General features: G+C 43.0%; 1 protein-coding gene across 1 annotated transcript in view; it reads left to right on the top strand.

Moving 5' to 3' along the window:
• The window catches only part of TMTC1 (transmembrane O-mannosyltransferase targeting cadherins 1), a 134,615-nt gene that overhangs the window by 58,845 nt on the left and 60,212 nt on the right, over positions 1–15,558 (top strand). The window contains exon 8 of the mRNA XM_083572308.1: positions 5,408–5,597. Within this exon, the coding sequence (XP_083428434.1) occupies positions 5,408–5,597 (190 nt within the window). The remainder of the gene's footprint in view (positions 1–5,407; positions 5,598–15,558) is intronic.

The raw sequence follows: 15,558 nt of genomic DNA on the forward strand, positions 1-15,558 counted from the left end.
GCTGCAGCCAATTAAGAGTTCATGGTCTTGGGACTACTCACATTGTTTGCTTCTTGACTAAGAGTAAAATCCTAGTAGGGACGTGAGTGGTGCTGTGGTTTAAACCACTGAACCTCTTGGGCTTCCCAAGCGGAAGGTCAGCAGTTTGAGTCCACGCGATGGGGTGAGCTCCTGTTGCTCTGCCCCAGCTTCTGCCAGCCTAGCAGAAAGCATACCAGAGTGAGTAGATAAAAAATGCCTGCTGTGGTGGGAAGGTAAATGGCATTTCCATGCACTCTGCCACTCGTCACGGTTCTCTGTGTGCCAGTAGTGGTATAGTCATGCTGGTCATGTGACCCGGAATGCTGTCTATGAACAAACACCAGCTCCCTTGGCCTGAAAAGCGAGCTGAGAGCCTCACCCCATAGTCGCCTTTGAGTGGACTTAACCATCCATGGGTCCTTTACCTTTACCATACTTTACAATCCTATGCAAAATCCTATGCAGGTCCCATTGACTTCAAGGCTGCAATTCTAAACAGATTAAACTATTGAGAGCCTCATTAAATACAGTGAAAATTAGTTTGGGGGGGAAATTGCATAGGACTAGGCAGTAATGTGAGTGTGATTCAGTTTCTCAACTGTGCCATGTGATAAATGGACTCTAAAGTAGGATCCTCTGCTTTCTTGCCAGGCTGTAAAGAGTTAACTTTGCTTCAACTTTCATGCTTTTCGTTGTTTGAATCTAGGGCTAGAAGTGCAGATGCCTTGGCACCAGAAATAAAAACAAGCAGTTTCTCCACATATTAGCAATAAAAAAATATTTCTTTTACATGAAGTCTGCAAAATTAATTTTTTAAAAATGCAAACGCTCTTTGGCCATCTGACTTAATCTGCACTGTTCGTCTCAGTTATTCAAAGAGCAAATGTTAATTGGAAGAAATGCAATGCATACTGAAAATTAGTAGACAAATTAACTCAAATGATTAGGGAACATTCTCCAGTGCTGCATAAACTATAGATTGGGGTAAAATAATAAACAACCTAGATTGCAGTTAGGGAAGCAAGCAAGTCCCCGGTGTTTATGTTCAAGCTGTCACTTTCCTCAGAGCTGTGTTTTGGAAGGGTGGTTGTTTTATGTTCTTGAGAGAGATCTGGTTGCACAAGCAGTATTTATAATTAGTTTTAAAGCATTAGATTAAATGCATTCAAGCATCCAGTATGCCACAGTAACAGTTGCTGCCTAGGTTCTTTTTTATAAAATCATGCAAACTTTGGGAATAAACTCAGGCCTTGCTTTAACATGGAGAATGGCAGAAGCCTGTAACTGGGAAGTTCATCTTTCAAGTTCTCCTTTTAGTTTTAGGGTTCTTTTCTTTTTAATGCTGAATTCTTGCAACTCTGGACCAAGCACCCCATTGAACCCAAGGGAACTTACTTTTGAGCAAATTGCATTATAAGTAATTATATACTGTCATGAAAATCTGTATATACATGAGGCGAAACAGCTTCACTTTCCTTTTTAAAATCTGATGAGATTAACAGGGGGCTCATTAGTTTCATTTGATTTATAGCCTTCCCTATGCCAAGAGCTCAAGAGGGGTAACATTATGCTATTGTAATTAATTAGAGTTTAATTATCATCATCTTACTCTTTCTTTGGTCACCCAAAGGTAACTTGAATAAAAATATCACTATGAGAAGCACAATCTCAGGGTTTGGCAAGTCTGGTAAGAGGGAGCAAATTCCACAGTTGAGTGGCAGCCAGCAAGAATGCCTTTGTGCTCTTATTTCTTGACTTCCCATGTAGATAGTAAATTTAGGAGAGTGTTCTTAGTGAAACTTAAAAGGTCAGGCTGGAAGAGAAGGAATGCTGTTTTCTAACTACCCAATAACAGAGGCCGCTGGAATATTTTTTGGCATTGCTGTGCTGGCCGAAAAGAGGCAAGGAAGTAGCTAATCTGGATTAATTTTGTGGTGCCTGGAAATCTTACTTTCAGCATTGCCTTAGTAAAACTTACCAGGGAAGAAGTCGGGGACAAAACTAGAATTAGTTGGCTCTGCATGTCAGTGGATCTAACTCCCCAAATCCTTAGCCTCCTTGTTTTCTGCCCTACCAGTCCAAATGGGCACCAGGCACCACAACCACTGGTCTGAGGTTTAATCTCCAGCTAAAAGAATGAGGTAGCAGATGATGGGAAAGTTCTCTGCCTGAGAACCCTGAAGGCTGCTGCCAGTGAGAGGAGACCAGTGGCCCTTCTGATGTTGGACTTCAGCTTCCAGCAGTCTTGGTCCGCATGGCCAATGGAAAGGGATTATGGGAGTTGTAGTCCACCAATATCTGGAATCCCAGTGGTTCTGCACCTCTGGAGTACATTGTACTGGGCTAGATGGACAAATAATCTGACCAGTTGTAAGGTAGCTTCCTGTGCTCCAGTGCATGACCTTTGACAAATCAGGAGCTTAACCTCCTACAGAAGGTTTTGGGGAGGGTAAATGGCAATGTACTACTTCATAGAAATAACAAGTGTATCTTACTGCTTTTGTGAAAGCTGATTAATAGCATTAGCTATTTTAGTGTTTGCAGGTCCTTTATACTTTTTGCAAAGCATTTTGAGAGCTACTGATGAAAGGTACTATATGACGTTGTTGATTACTTAAAAATAAATGCTGCCGTTTATTCTTTGGCCACACACTTACTGCCCGCTGTCACAGCCACTCTTAGCTTTGTGGTATACACAAACGGCAAGCTATTATTCAAGGCTATTAAAACGGGAAGGCGATCCAAATTGTTACGCTTTAAAAACTGTCACAGATGGAATCCTTGCATTTTCAAAAGAGGCTTGCGGCGAATCAATAAGTGCTCTCTTTAGTCCCACCGCCATGTTTGGCGAATGCTTCCTAAACCGTGCAAATTTAATGAGAGCTTTCAGCATTTGACATGAGCAAAACAGCCAAGAGATTTTCTGTTGTGATAAGCTGAGATGTGAACCAGCCAACTATGCACAGCATGTGACGAGTGTTTTAGGATTTGGAAAACAATATGTGGCTGTGCTGGCAGAATGTTTGGAAGGATCATAAGTGGTGCCAAGACAGAACAGAGCAATTTTCAAGCCACTTGGTTGGTGTTTCTGTCGTTTGTTGTTACGTATCATTTCTGCTGAAAGTGCTGTACAAATAGGTCTTATCATTCGTCTTTGTTAATGTTCTCACATGGTATGGGGAGGGGACTTCTGTTTCCTTTGCCTGCTCATAATAGTTCACAAGAACAGTTGCAGGGTCAGCAGCTAAGCTGTCCGCATCCTTGTGGGCTGCTTACATGTTGCCTGGGTTATGTTGGAAGCTCTGCTCCTCAAGGGAATCTCTCATTATGTTGTTTTCCACATCAGCCGGGTGTGATGCTGAGATTAACAGTCTGATATTGACTTCTCAGGAGTCTTGGCTTCTAAATGCTACCAGATTGCAGAAAAGCAGTTTTCATCAGATCACTGCCCCAGAAACAAAAAGGTGTTTTTCCGTTATATGACCAACCTTTCTTATACCTCACAAGGTTATCAGACACTAAATTACTTATATATATATTTATATCCTGCTGTTCCTTCAAGGAGCTCAAAGTGGTGTACAAAATTGTGCAGATGCCCGTGTGCATGTGCGCACACTCACACACATTTTAGCTGCACAACAAACCTAGGAGATCTGCTAGGCTGGGAAATGGTCACTGGCTCCATGGCTGAGCAGGGATTTCAACTCCTAGCCCAATATTGTAACCCAGCTTTGCCAACCTGATACCTTTCAGATGTTGACTGCAGCTCATGGGTGTTGTAGTCCAAAACATCTGGAAGGCACTGGGATGGCAAAAGCTGCTGTAACTGCTGCACTATGTCGGCTTTTATTGCACAAGTGAATTTTCAGACTGTGGGTCTTCTGGGAGCTTTGCTGGGACACGGCAGCCTTGTGCAACACCGTAAGTCTTCTTAGGTCCAATTAACTTTACTGGCTCCTTGCCTTGCTGCACTATGCTTTTTCTCTGGCCTTTCTTGTCCTTCTTTCTGTTGATGGGCTGTGTTAAGAAAAAAGCAGCATGGATTCTGCTCCTGCTCTGCACCTGCCTATTCCTACTTAGGTACAGGATCCTGCAAGCCTTTTCTACAGCCCTGCCAACTCCCACTACCTTCTTGTCTGTCCACACTTGTCTTACCTGACTGTACTACCTTTTGGGAGCCGAGCTTACATATCTGAGCTTGTATCGTGAATCTGCGGTTTTGCCTTGATCAGTTGGCTTGGCCCAACCGGCTCATTAGAACAGCCCATCGTATCTCACTGAGTTTATAGAGGGCCTGCTGCTGCCACTGCTGCATGGGATCTTCTTCTTCTTCTTCTTCTTCTTCTTCTTCTTCTTCTTCTTCTTCTTCTTCTTCCACCCTGCCCATCTGCCTGGGTTTCTCCAGTGCTTGCCATTAGGAATGTACCGTATTTTGCGCCCCATAGGACGCACCGGCCCATAGGATGCACCTAGGTTTTTTTGGGGGGGGGGAATAAAGAAAAAAAATTATTTCCCCCCCAGGTGCGGGGCTGGAAGAACCAGGTCGGGGAACCAGCTCCGCCTCCCCGCTGTCCCCCGAGCTTGTGGGGCTGGCGATGGGGAGAAGTGCGCTGAGCCCGGGACTGGAGGCAGCTCTGCGCAGCCATTGGGAGCCGGACGGGACTTCGCGCCCCGCTCCCGATGGCCGTGCAGAGCTGCGCTGAGCCCGGGACTGCAGGCAGCTCTGCGCAACCCTCGGAGCCGGTCTCCCGAGGGTTGCGCAGAGCTTTCTGAAGCCTGGAGAGCGAGAGGGGTCGGTGCGCACCGACCCTTCTCGCTCTCCAGGCTTCAGCGAAAGCCTGCATTCGCCCCATAGGACGCCCACACATTTCCTCTTCATTTTTGGAGGGGAAAATGTGCGTCCTATAGGGCGAAAAATATGGTACATAAGAAGCAAAGGCATCTGTAATGGTACCTTCAAAAATCACGTTTGGATAACACCTTTATTAGGACCAACCAGGATGCCAAATAATAGCAGGGCAACTTTTCAGTTCTCCTGAACTCTTTCTTAGGCCTAGATGCTTCACAAAGCAGGGTTGTGTAACAGTCGACATGATGAAGTGTTCTGGAGAACTCAAAAAGCTTTACTCACTATTCTGTGGCATTTTGATTAGTCCTAGTAAAGATATTGCCCATCTCTGCTCATCTAATGTGATATGGTACTGCCGAACGGATATGAGTGTGGAAATTAATGCAGAGTTGTGAATGTTCTTTCACTGTTCTTTCGTCTCACAAATTAAACTTGGCTCTGATTTGCACCAGTGTCCTTACCACCTACTGGTGACAATCCTGCCTTCCCCCCTACGAGCAGCATGCTAGTAACTGAACTTCACCTTTCATTTTGTAGGTTTCTTACTTATTCCTACCTCCTGGCCTTCAATGCCTGGCTTCTACTGGCTCCCATTACTCTGTGCTATGACTGGCAGGTTGGGAGTATCCCTTTGGTTGAATCGATCTGGGACATGAGGAATTTTGCCACACTTCTGATGGCAGCGGTGATGCTGCTGCTGGGTCTGCACTGCATAGTAGCATTCAAGGTAAACAAATGTTTCTCTACTTATTTGTTTGTGTACTGATTATGTAGAAACAATTCTGTCCTGAAAGAACGGAGGAGGCAGTGTTCCTGAATATGCTAAAGATAAGAATTCTGTTTCTGTTTCTACATACCCATCTGGGCCTGGTCAGATGTTATTTACCAAGGAATAATCTCAGTTTTGGTTGTTCCACCACCCTCAGAAACTTGGTGTTGGGTGTATCACCCAGGAGAGAGGATTCACGGCAGCACCTCCTAAGTTGTGGAACTCCTTCCCCACAGTGGTGCGTCTGGCAAATGCTGAAGATGTATCTCTTTACCGTGGCTTTTGACATGAGAGATGTATATTTTTAGGAGCCACGTTATTTCTGTTATTTTATGTTGTTTTGAACTGTTTTTAATATTGTTCTTTAATTGCTATAACCTGCCCTGGAACCTTAGGTTGAAGGGAACATGAAATAATAAGTGATATGGGCTACTTTAAAGGCTGTACCATATTGGTTTGAATGTAACAACTCTCTGATGCTGTAGTTGAAAATCCTGTTCTACCTGTGCGTGAATCAAGGTTTAGTGGGAGGGAGAGGAGGAATCAAGCACTCTTGTCTCCCTTTGTGCCCCCACAACCTTGGGGAAGGTATTTAGACTATTGTGAACCATTGAGTTGGTAGCAGTTTTAAAAGAGAAATTTCTGGTGAGTAGAGGATCCATGCACTGCTCTGGTTCACCAGAAGCGGCTTAGTCATGCTGGCCACATGACCCGGAAGCTGTCTGCGGACAAACGCTGGCTCCTTCGGCCTATAGAGCGAGATGAGCGCACAACCACAGAGTCGTCCGCGACTGGACCTAATGGTCAGGGGTACCTTTACCTTTACCTAGAAGATCAAGAGGTCTGGGTGTTCTTCCTTGAACATACTGAGTGTGGGCTGTCTATCCCATTTATTTTAATGGAACAAGTGGATCAGCACAAACAAAGGAATGAAGTTTTGGCTTCATACAGGTGAGGCAGGTTTTGTGAGCAGGAGAGCTAGTATGCATATTGGAGCTGCACCTGTAAGAAAACATTTGTTTGAGGCGAGTGAATATGATCCCAAGTTCCACGCATACAACCCGGGCTCATCCGCAGTTACCTTTTGCCCCATGTTTTCTAGGAACAAGCCTGTGATTTAAAGTGCTGCGTCTGAGCACATTTTTGAGAGTCCGGCCCTTTCCCCATGACAACCCGCTCCGATTCATGCACACCCCTTCCACTCCTTACCCCACCACAGTTTACCTGTGTAATGTGTGAACTGGCAAAATATCAGGTGGCTCTTGTACCTGGGATCTCTTTGTAGCAGAATGGAAAGAGGGGAGATAGAGAGGGATTTGGGAATGGGGAGCAGGGCAGGGAGAAGAGGTGAGGGTGAGTATTGTGACATGAATGAACTTAAGGTTTGCTTCTCTTGTATACTGGGAAACCTTGGATTCATTGTGTCTCCATCGGCTCCTGATTACTTCCACCTCTTTTCCTTGCTCCTCTTGCCTCTTCTATCTTAATCAGATTTCCTATGGCTTTGGTCATGGGTCACTTTGAACTTGTCCATCATGACTCAAATCAGTACATGAAGCAAAAAGTCATCAAGTGTTCTGCTTTTAATATATATAATTTAGGGGGGGAATATTGGTACAGAGCTGACGATTTAGGGTTGGTTATCCACTTTTCCACAAACAGGCTGAGAGTCGTGTGTTGGTAATGAACCTGGGGAGAAAGATGAGCTGTGTGAGAATTTAATCGTGAATGCTTTGTAACACTCTAGAGACGCAGAATAGGTGAAGTAATACCAGCTAGCAGTCAGAAATATTGCACGCTGCTGCTCTGAGAACAAAGGACCTACTTGTTCTCTGGACTGCTTTTTGCCATTAAAACAAAATACCCAGACAGCACTTGTCAACCTGGAAAAGGTAAGAGAATGGATTTTATTTCTTTCTCTACGCTAAATGATGATTACGACACTTTTGAACCACTGATAGATCAAAAACAAAGCAAAAGCCCCCAATGAAACATTGCTTCATCTCTCTTAACCAATGTGTCTCATTCTGTCAACCTTGCAGAGATATAACCTCCCTTCCTCTGCCCCACAAAATCAAAGCAGCAGATCTGATGAAGCTTATATCCACTTTTCCAGCCAGTGTACAGAGGCCCATAGAATGAGAGACTTGGTTAAGAGAGATGATATAATGTTACCTTTGGAGCATGTGTTTTGTTTCTGAACAACTAGCTTTCCAAAAGTAGTACAGCCATCATTAGGTGTAATAGCCATTCAGAGCAAGAAATAGAATACATTTTCTTACATTCCCAGGTTTGCAATTGCTTTCTAGGCCAGGGATGTGGTGGGCATGTACAGAGAGAGGCGCTGTTTGTGTCATACGGTTGGACCATATCCCACCAGTAGTTGGAGTATGCCAACTACTCAGGATAGCCTCACATTTTATGTCAGTTTAGTGGGTACAGTGGCCTTGGTTCAGCTCTAGTAATGAACCACTAGCTGCACAGAAAAGGCAGGGCTCAAGCTGGAAATGCGTACCCCTACATTCACTTAAAGATGCACCCAGTCATTCAGTGCTGTACAAAATTATTTAGAACAGCTCTACACCCCCACACCCATTAAATCTTTCATTATCTACCCACAGACTTTGCAAATTTTTTACCCTTGCTAGACCCGGACAAAGTTGCACCTGCATTATATCCCAATGTTTGTGTGTGCGTCTATAAAGTGTTTATTGCCCCAAGCATGCATAGAGGGTATATGCTGTGTACCTCCAGTAAAATTCACGCAACAGGGTTATATGCATCTGGTTGCTGGGGCAGCTGGTGTTGTGTCTGGGTCCCCAACAGCAACCAGATGCTATCCCCTTCCTCAGGTTTGCACAAACCGCAGAGCACCAGAGGGAGATGGTGCCTTGTGTCATACTGAGTCGGAAGACAGGTTACATTGAATATAATTACAGAATATGTCTAAGGGATTGATTATTTTGTTATCATTGAATTTTTAAGTGAGACTAATTTGTTGTCAGCTCTTGTGATTTGGGTAATTGCATTGTTGGAATGTGTGTGCCTTGCTGATAAACTACCAAGGCAGGCAGCTCAGTTTTGTTTGCCGAATACTTCTATATTTATAATGTAGAATGAATATAGGTTTATCGCCTTGTGGCTCTTCCAGGTCTTGCTTTTGCTTACGGTACTCTTGGAATAGGGCCATGTGCCGTTTCGCTGGAGAGAAGGTTGCCTAGAATGCAAGAGCAGCTCTCCAGTATTATCAGCTTATTTGTTTCAGGAAATTAGCAGTGCTCCTGCTCTTTAGCTTTCCCTTGGTATCCTTCTGATGTATCCTTTCTCGTAAGAAGGAAGGAATTACAATTTTCATTTCCCAATATCCAGCAAAGTCTAATTAAACCAGTTCCCATAAGTTCTTTTGTTTCCTGCTTGTGGGTCATAGTCCTTGCCAGAGGGTATATCATTTCTTTTCCGTTCAGAAGCAAAGAGATATTTCAAGAATAATCATTCTTTGTGCTTTCAAAAATATTCATATTTAATTAGGTAAAAAGTTAGGAATAATCTATGATAAAATATATGTGTTTCTTTCGTTCTTTGTTTATGTAGGGCAGATTTTTGTGCTTGAGCCAACTTTCTCAGGATGGAAACAGGGAAATACAGGAGCTGCAACCATTTTGAGTGCGTCCAATTGATGCGCAACCGCTGATGGGCGGGTCCTTTTGGACCCGGAAGAAGGCAGAATGGGGGAGCAACATGCTTATGTGCACTCTGCTGATGTGCGTGGGGGCCAGGAATGGAACCCCTGCGCAAAATGGTCATTGCCTGCAGTAGTGACAAGCGACAAAGTTCTAGGCATTGCTGGCAAATTAGAAAGTGGCAAATATCCAGGTACAACTGAGCATTCTTAAAGAGATGTTAAATTGTTGATCTTCTAACAAAAATGTGTAACTTGTCCCTAAAACCAGCCCCCATACCCAAGGACTGGAAAAAGACCAGTGCAACACCAATTTCTTAAAAAGCGATTCAGAAGAGATCCAAGCTGGCTAGCGTAACATTTGTTTTGGGGAAGCTGGTGGAAAGCATTAAAGATAGAATCATAGAAGGGACCACAAGGATCATCTAGAATGGCCAATCCTTCAGGTCTTGCTGAAAGAAAACCAGCATGGCTTCTGTAAGGATAACTCCTGTTTCACTAAACTTAGAGCTCTTGGAGAGTGTCTGCAAGCACCTGCATAGTGGTGATCCAGTCAACATTATGTACTTAGGCTTTCAAAAAGCTTTTTATAAAGTCCCGCACTAAAGGCTCCTGGGTAGGCTAAGCATTCATGGGAGTAGATGGAACTCATTTCAGCCTGTTAGCCTGCAATACATCGTTTCCTCCAGTTTCCATGAATTCTTCCAGCATCAGAGACAGAACAGAAGAGCTATTCTTATGTCCCTCACTTCACCCCAATCCACACCTGTGCAGTTCTCTCCCTTGAGCGTAGAGGTGTGGTATCTGGCTGTTCCACTACACTGCATTTTACAACTGTTTTCTGGCCTGGTCTTGGAGACATGTAGAAGAAGCATGTTTATTTTGCCTAGCATTTGGAAATAGTGCTTTTTTAGTTGTTTTTTGTAGTCTAACTGGTTTATATTAAGTGTCTAATCAAATTGGTTTGCATTAAGTTTTAATCAAATTGCTTTCTATTAAGTTGTTCTACATCTGTATGTGAACTGAACATCTGCGTCGGAAGGTGACCTAGCAGCAAATGAATTAGCGCCTGTTACAAAAGCAGCTAAGGATGCTGTTCACCATTTTAAGTCTGTGTGAATAAAGACCTTACATACCTTGCTACAGTTGGCTTTTCATCTACAAATGGCTGTCTACGGTTCCTTGACGGCAAGGGCGCTTCCTAGAGGCCAAAATGGACAAGGTTTTGGAAGCACATATCTCTCTCTCTCTCCCTTCCCAAACAATTCTTATCCCCCCATGCACCAAAGACATACAAGGTGAGCAGGGGTGTTTATTGACTTCTTGCATTTTACTCTCTGGAAAATGCCTTCATTTTCATAAAAGACCCATTTTGAATCAATCCTTCCTTGATTTTCCTCAGGGCCTGCTGAATTTCCTGACACCCCTGCTAAGGTCACTATTGATGTTCCTGGTGCTTTGGCAATGAGGTTTTCTATGACTATTGCATTAGCATTTGCTTCAGGAAGAGAAAGCAATAAGTCAAGAGACCCTGGGGCTGGCTAAAAGAATATCTCTCTCCCGCCTTCCCTGCATAAACTGCGCGCCTGCCCTGTTAACTGACTTACAGGAGCACAGGAAACACTAAGGAGATTAACTGAGCTTTTAAAATTGTGAATTTTAACTCCTTAAGGAGTAGCAAATGTTGAAGCAGCTACAGGCTCATCTCCTCATATGATTCTAGATCAACAGACCCACAGGATTGGATTAAAATACTTTTTCTTTTTGGAAGGGAGGGCATGAAAGGATGTGTTTAAAGTTAAACCATTACTTAAAGGTAAAGGGACCCCTGACTGTTAGGCCCAGTCACGGAGAACTCTGGGGTTGCGGCGCTCATCTCGCTTTACTGAACGAGGGAGCTGGTGTACAGCTTCTTTGTCATGTGGCCAGCATGACTAAGCCGCTTCTGGTGAACCAGAGCAGCGCACGGAAACGCCGTTTACCTTCCCGCCGGAGTAGTACCTATTTATCTACTTGCACTTTGACATGCTTTCGAACTGCTAGGCTGGCAGGAGCTGAGACTGAACAACGGGAGCTCACCCCATTGCGGGGATTTGAACCACCAACCTTTGGATCGGCAAGCCCTAGGCTCGGTGGTTTAACCCACAGCGCCACCCGCATCTTACTTAGGGCTCCATATAGAAGCAGTCCTATATGCCACTGCTTCTCATCTGCCAAAATTTGCAAAGATGGACACAAATGCAAACACATTCCACAACTGTTGTCTGTCATGTTTGGTCCTTAATAACTTCTATAGAATCTATATATCTATTTACAAAATCAAAGCTAGTGCTGGGTATTCTTCTTTTATAAGTATAGGCTGGCACTATGTTAATGTGGTTTTGCCAACTTGTTCCCTGAATAAGATAAAGCAAAAGATGGGGGAGGGGATCCAATACACATATAGCTTGAACATTGCCTGCTGACATTAACAATAACTTAAATGTATAAATTAATATACACTTTCCATATGCCAAATCAGATATCTAAGCTATTATAAGCCAAGTGTTAAAATGTAGAAAAGCAATGAGATCTCCAGACCACTGAGTAGTGCATAACTTTATAGCTATTTAATTAGATTGCTGCTTGGGCTGCATTTGGACAGCACGTTATTGCATTTCCCCGACATTTTCTTACCTGTTAATTTCCATGTGACCTTTCACACAGCATAAAAGCCACTTCTGGAAATCTAATGGAAGTTCAGGGCTCATTTCTGTGTTGTTTCCAGAAAAAAAAAATCTTTTGCAACCTGGTTAACTTGGAAGATTGTGGGCATATTGTGTTCTAATTTCATGTAATGAAATTTGGGGTGGGTTCCTGACATGCAGTTCTTTCCCACTGTTTAAAATTTTGTGTGACACGGCAACTTATTGATAAAAAAGCCATGGTTCCATAATGCAACAGGTACTGCAGCAAAAAAGGAACGTCAGGAATCGAGACAAAAGCACTAGCATTGTAACCAGTAAAACGAACACAATAAGCCCCACATCTTGATAGGCAGAATACCATCTGCATGTGATTTCTTCTATTTCCACAAATAAAAGAGCTAGAAAAGTATCTGTGTTAACAATTTGTATGGTAAAAGCATTTTAATCCCTGTCCTCCTTCCTAGTTTGACTTTCCCTTTTTATTTGCTATTTGTAATCTGTAAAAAAAGAAAAGAAAAGAGGGGGTGAGCATGTTCTTGCATCAATTTTTTTCTGCACACGGGAGCAATCTAGTGTCTTCGAAAGAAAAAGGCTATAAAGGCCAATTCCTCTTTTTTTTTAAAGACTCAGTTTGTCTTTAGAGTTTTATTTCTGAATATATCTTATGTCATTGTCTGCATTTGTTCAGCAAAAATCTTCAAGTACCATTAGAGCTTGTAGGATTAAGTGGATAGAATCAAACCAATTCTTCACAGACTTGCTAGGAACAAAAGGGAGAAGGAGGAGGGGAAAAGCCTATATCCAAAAATGAAGATTAGGCTCTGATTAACACACAGTCAGTCCCATCTGTGTCTTAAAAAGGATGAAAAGGTTGATGAAAGGCCATTGTTGAAAAATTTCCTGTTAAAATTTCACTTCTGCCTTGTAGTTTGAATACTGAATGGATAAGGAACTGCCTTGTAGCGGGTAAGACTGAAGGCTTCTCTATCCCATTATTGTCAGCCATGCCTGACAACAGATCTCAAGAGTTGCAGCCATTCATATTGCCATTCAGAGCCTTTGTAACTGGAGATGCCAGGACTGCAGCTGGGATCTTGTGCATGGAAAGACCGTGCTCTGCCACTGATATAATTCGAAATGGCGTGGAGAGCATAGGCAAGATTGTGGCCCGCCCCCCATGATAACACTAGAATTTAGGATTTCTCAATGAAGTTGAGTGGCGAAAGGTGAAAATAGTCTGGCTGGTGTCATTTTTAGATGGCCATAACATGGAGTGCGCCTTTTCTGTTCTGGAATCCTTGAAAGCAGTTGTTGGGCCTGGGAGCTAGAGATGCAAACTGCTTTGACCATTTCAGACCCCCATCTTGTAGCTGCAAAACCACAGCCTGGGTTGGTAGCCACGAGCGTCATCCAAATCAATCCCCCAATCCTATAACAATAGTGTAGCATAGTGTAGTATAGTATAGTATAGTATAGTATAGTATAGTATAGTATAGTATAGTATAACGGTTAGTATAGTATAGTATAGTATAGTATAGTCAGTTCTGCGAATTAAAAATATTTTAAATTGATTTTAGATTTCCGCAAGGGACCAGAAGGGTCTAAAATGCGTTAGATTAATATATATTCTCTCTTGTCTATTCCCATTGCTCCCCCCACCCCCATTTCCAATTATTGTACATGCCTAAGCGATCACAAAGTGTGCTGAAAGTTAGCCATCTCACACATAAGTGGTTGTGTAAAAATTGCCCCGAATTGTTTTTGGAAACAGGGTGAAGGTGAGAGTTTGGGGTTCAGTAAGAGCATGTTTACACGACATACTTAAATTTGCTGCTCTGCGAACCAACCATAGTCCGAGAAGCGAGCTAAGAATGCAGTGCCTAGGACAACCAGATTTCAGCAAGGTAGAGGAACTTTACTGTGCCGTGTTGTTTTGCCTTTTCATGCAATGTTAGCATACCAGAGATCCCTGACCCAGACAGTTTGCTGCACTAGTGTGCCAATATTGCATGCATGGCATGTAAGGGTTACTTGAAATGAGATGCAATAGGTAAGTTCTTGCCTACATGCCATCATGTTGAAATGGGGCCTTGCAGAGAGTTCTTAGTTCCTATCCTGAACTACAGTTCCCACGATTCTTTAAGAAATTGCATGGTCATTTTGCCGGCTGAAAGTGAATGGGGCCTCAATGTAATTGTGTAGGGTAGTTTGGGTAGTGAGGCACTGGTGCTGCCACTATTGTGTATGTGCATGCTCACATGTGTATTTAATATGAGTGTGTGCGTGCCTGTGAGGCAATATTTCTTAGAATTTGAGTGCTATAAAATGCTCCGGTGCACTATAGACTGAAAAGTGGCCATAAAAATAACACTGTGCATTTTTCATGTTTCTAGCCTCTTAGCGGTTCCTTGTTACATCTACTTAGTTTTATTAGGCATCAAATATGGATGTTTGCTGCTGTGGGTGGAATGGAGTTCTCAGAGGAAAAGCCTAAATGTTGCAAGAAATGGCTGTTGGGTAGGAACTGCTGAACAAATGACCTATTTCAGCAGGCTTTGAAATTCCTAAGGAAGCTTGCTGCTGGAACATCTCAGCGCTTTTGGCTTAGTGAGAAGGTGGTCACTAGCTGTGATCATTAAGCAGTTAGCCGAGATCATTAAGCAGCTGACTGTACTTAAGAGAATTGCTAAATGTTCTAGCCCAGTTCTGGACAGGGCAATTAGATTTCTTCTTTCAGTACCTCAGATTTTCCCTCCCATTGTAGAATATCATGGTACATGTTATTTCCTAGCCTTTAGTCTTCCCTTGAGAAACTTAGGGTTGGAGCAAAATGTTGGCCTAGTTTGGACAATATTCTTACCCAGGCTTCCTCAACCTCTGCCCTCCAGATGTTTTTGGCCTACAACTCCCATTATCCCTAGCTAGCAGGACCAGTGGTCAGGGATGATGGGAATTGTAGTCTCAAAACATCTGGAGGGCCGAGGTTGAGGAAGCCTGTTCTTACTGTTGCTTGTGAATGGGGCCAGTAGCACACTTAGATCTGGTAGCTCCATGTTCCAATCTCAGCTCAGCCACGGAAACGCTGATAAACCTTATGCAAACTGTAATCCCTCTGCTTCATTTTTCCATCTGTAAAATTGGAATGACAATAATCCACTGGCTTAAGATGAACATATACAAGATAAGTAAAAACAAGCTGGTATAGTTTAGTGACACATTATACATCGGGGGAAATTCTTGGACATCACCAACTTTGCCTTCTCTCACTTCTCCCCAATAACGTGTAGTAGGAAAATACTCATAATATGATATTATCATTTCCTAGTCCTTTTGCCATTTGCAAAATGTGTGTGGAAGGCTAATACTGTATAAAGAGGTCATTTAACATTTAGCTTGAACCTAAAGGTTTTAGCTGTGAACCAGTGCTTGGATGCTATACAGTGCAATACAATCTCTTAAATTTTGCTGTTGTTGTTAAAGCACATAGCTTAAGTGCCATAATAAGATGAAATGATGAAAAATATGAGTATGAATATTGTTACATTAGAATTCG

This window comes from Podarcis filfolensis (genome assembly GCF_964270895.1).
Source record: "Podarcis filfolensis genome assembly, chromosome: 10".
NCBI classification, from domain to species: Eukaryota; Metazoa; Chordata; class Lepidosauria; order Squamata; family Lacertidae; genus Podarcis; species Podarcis filfolensis.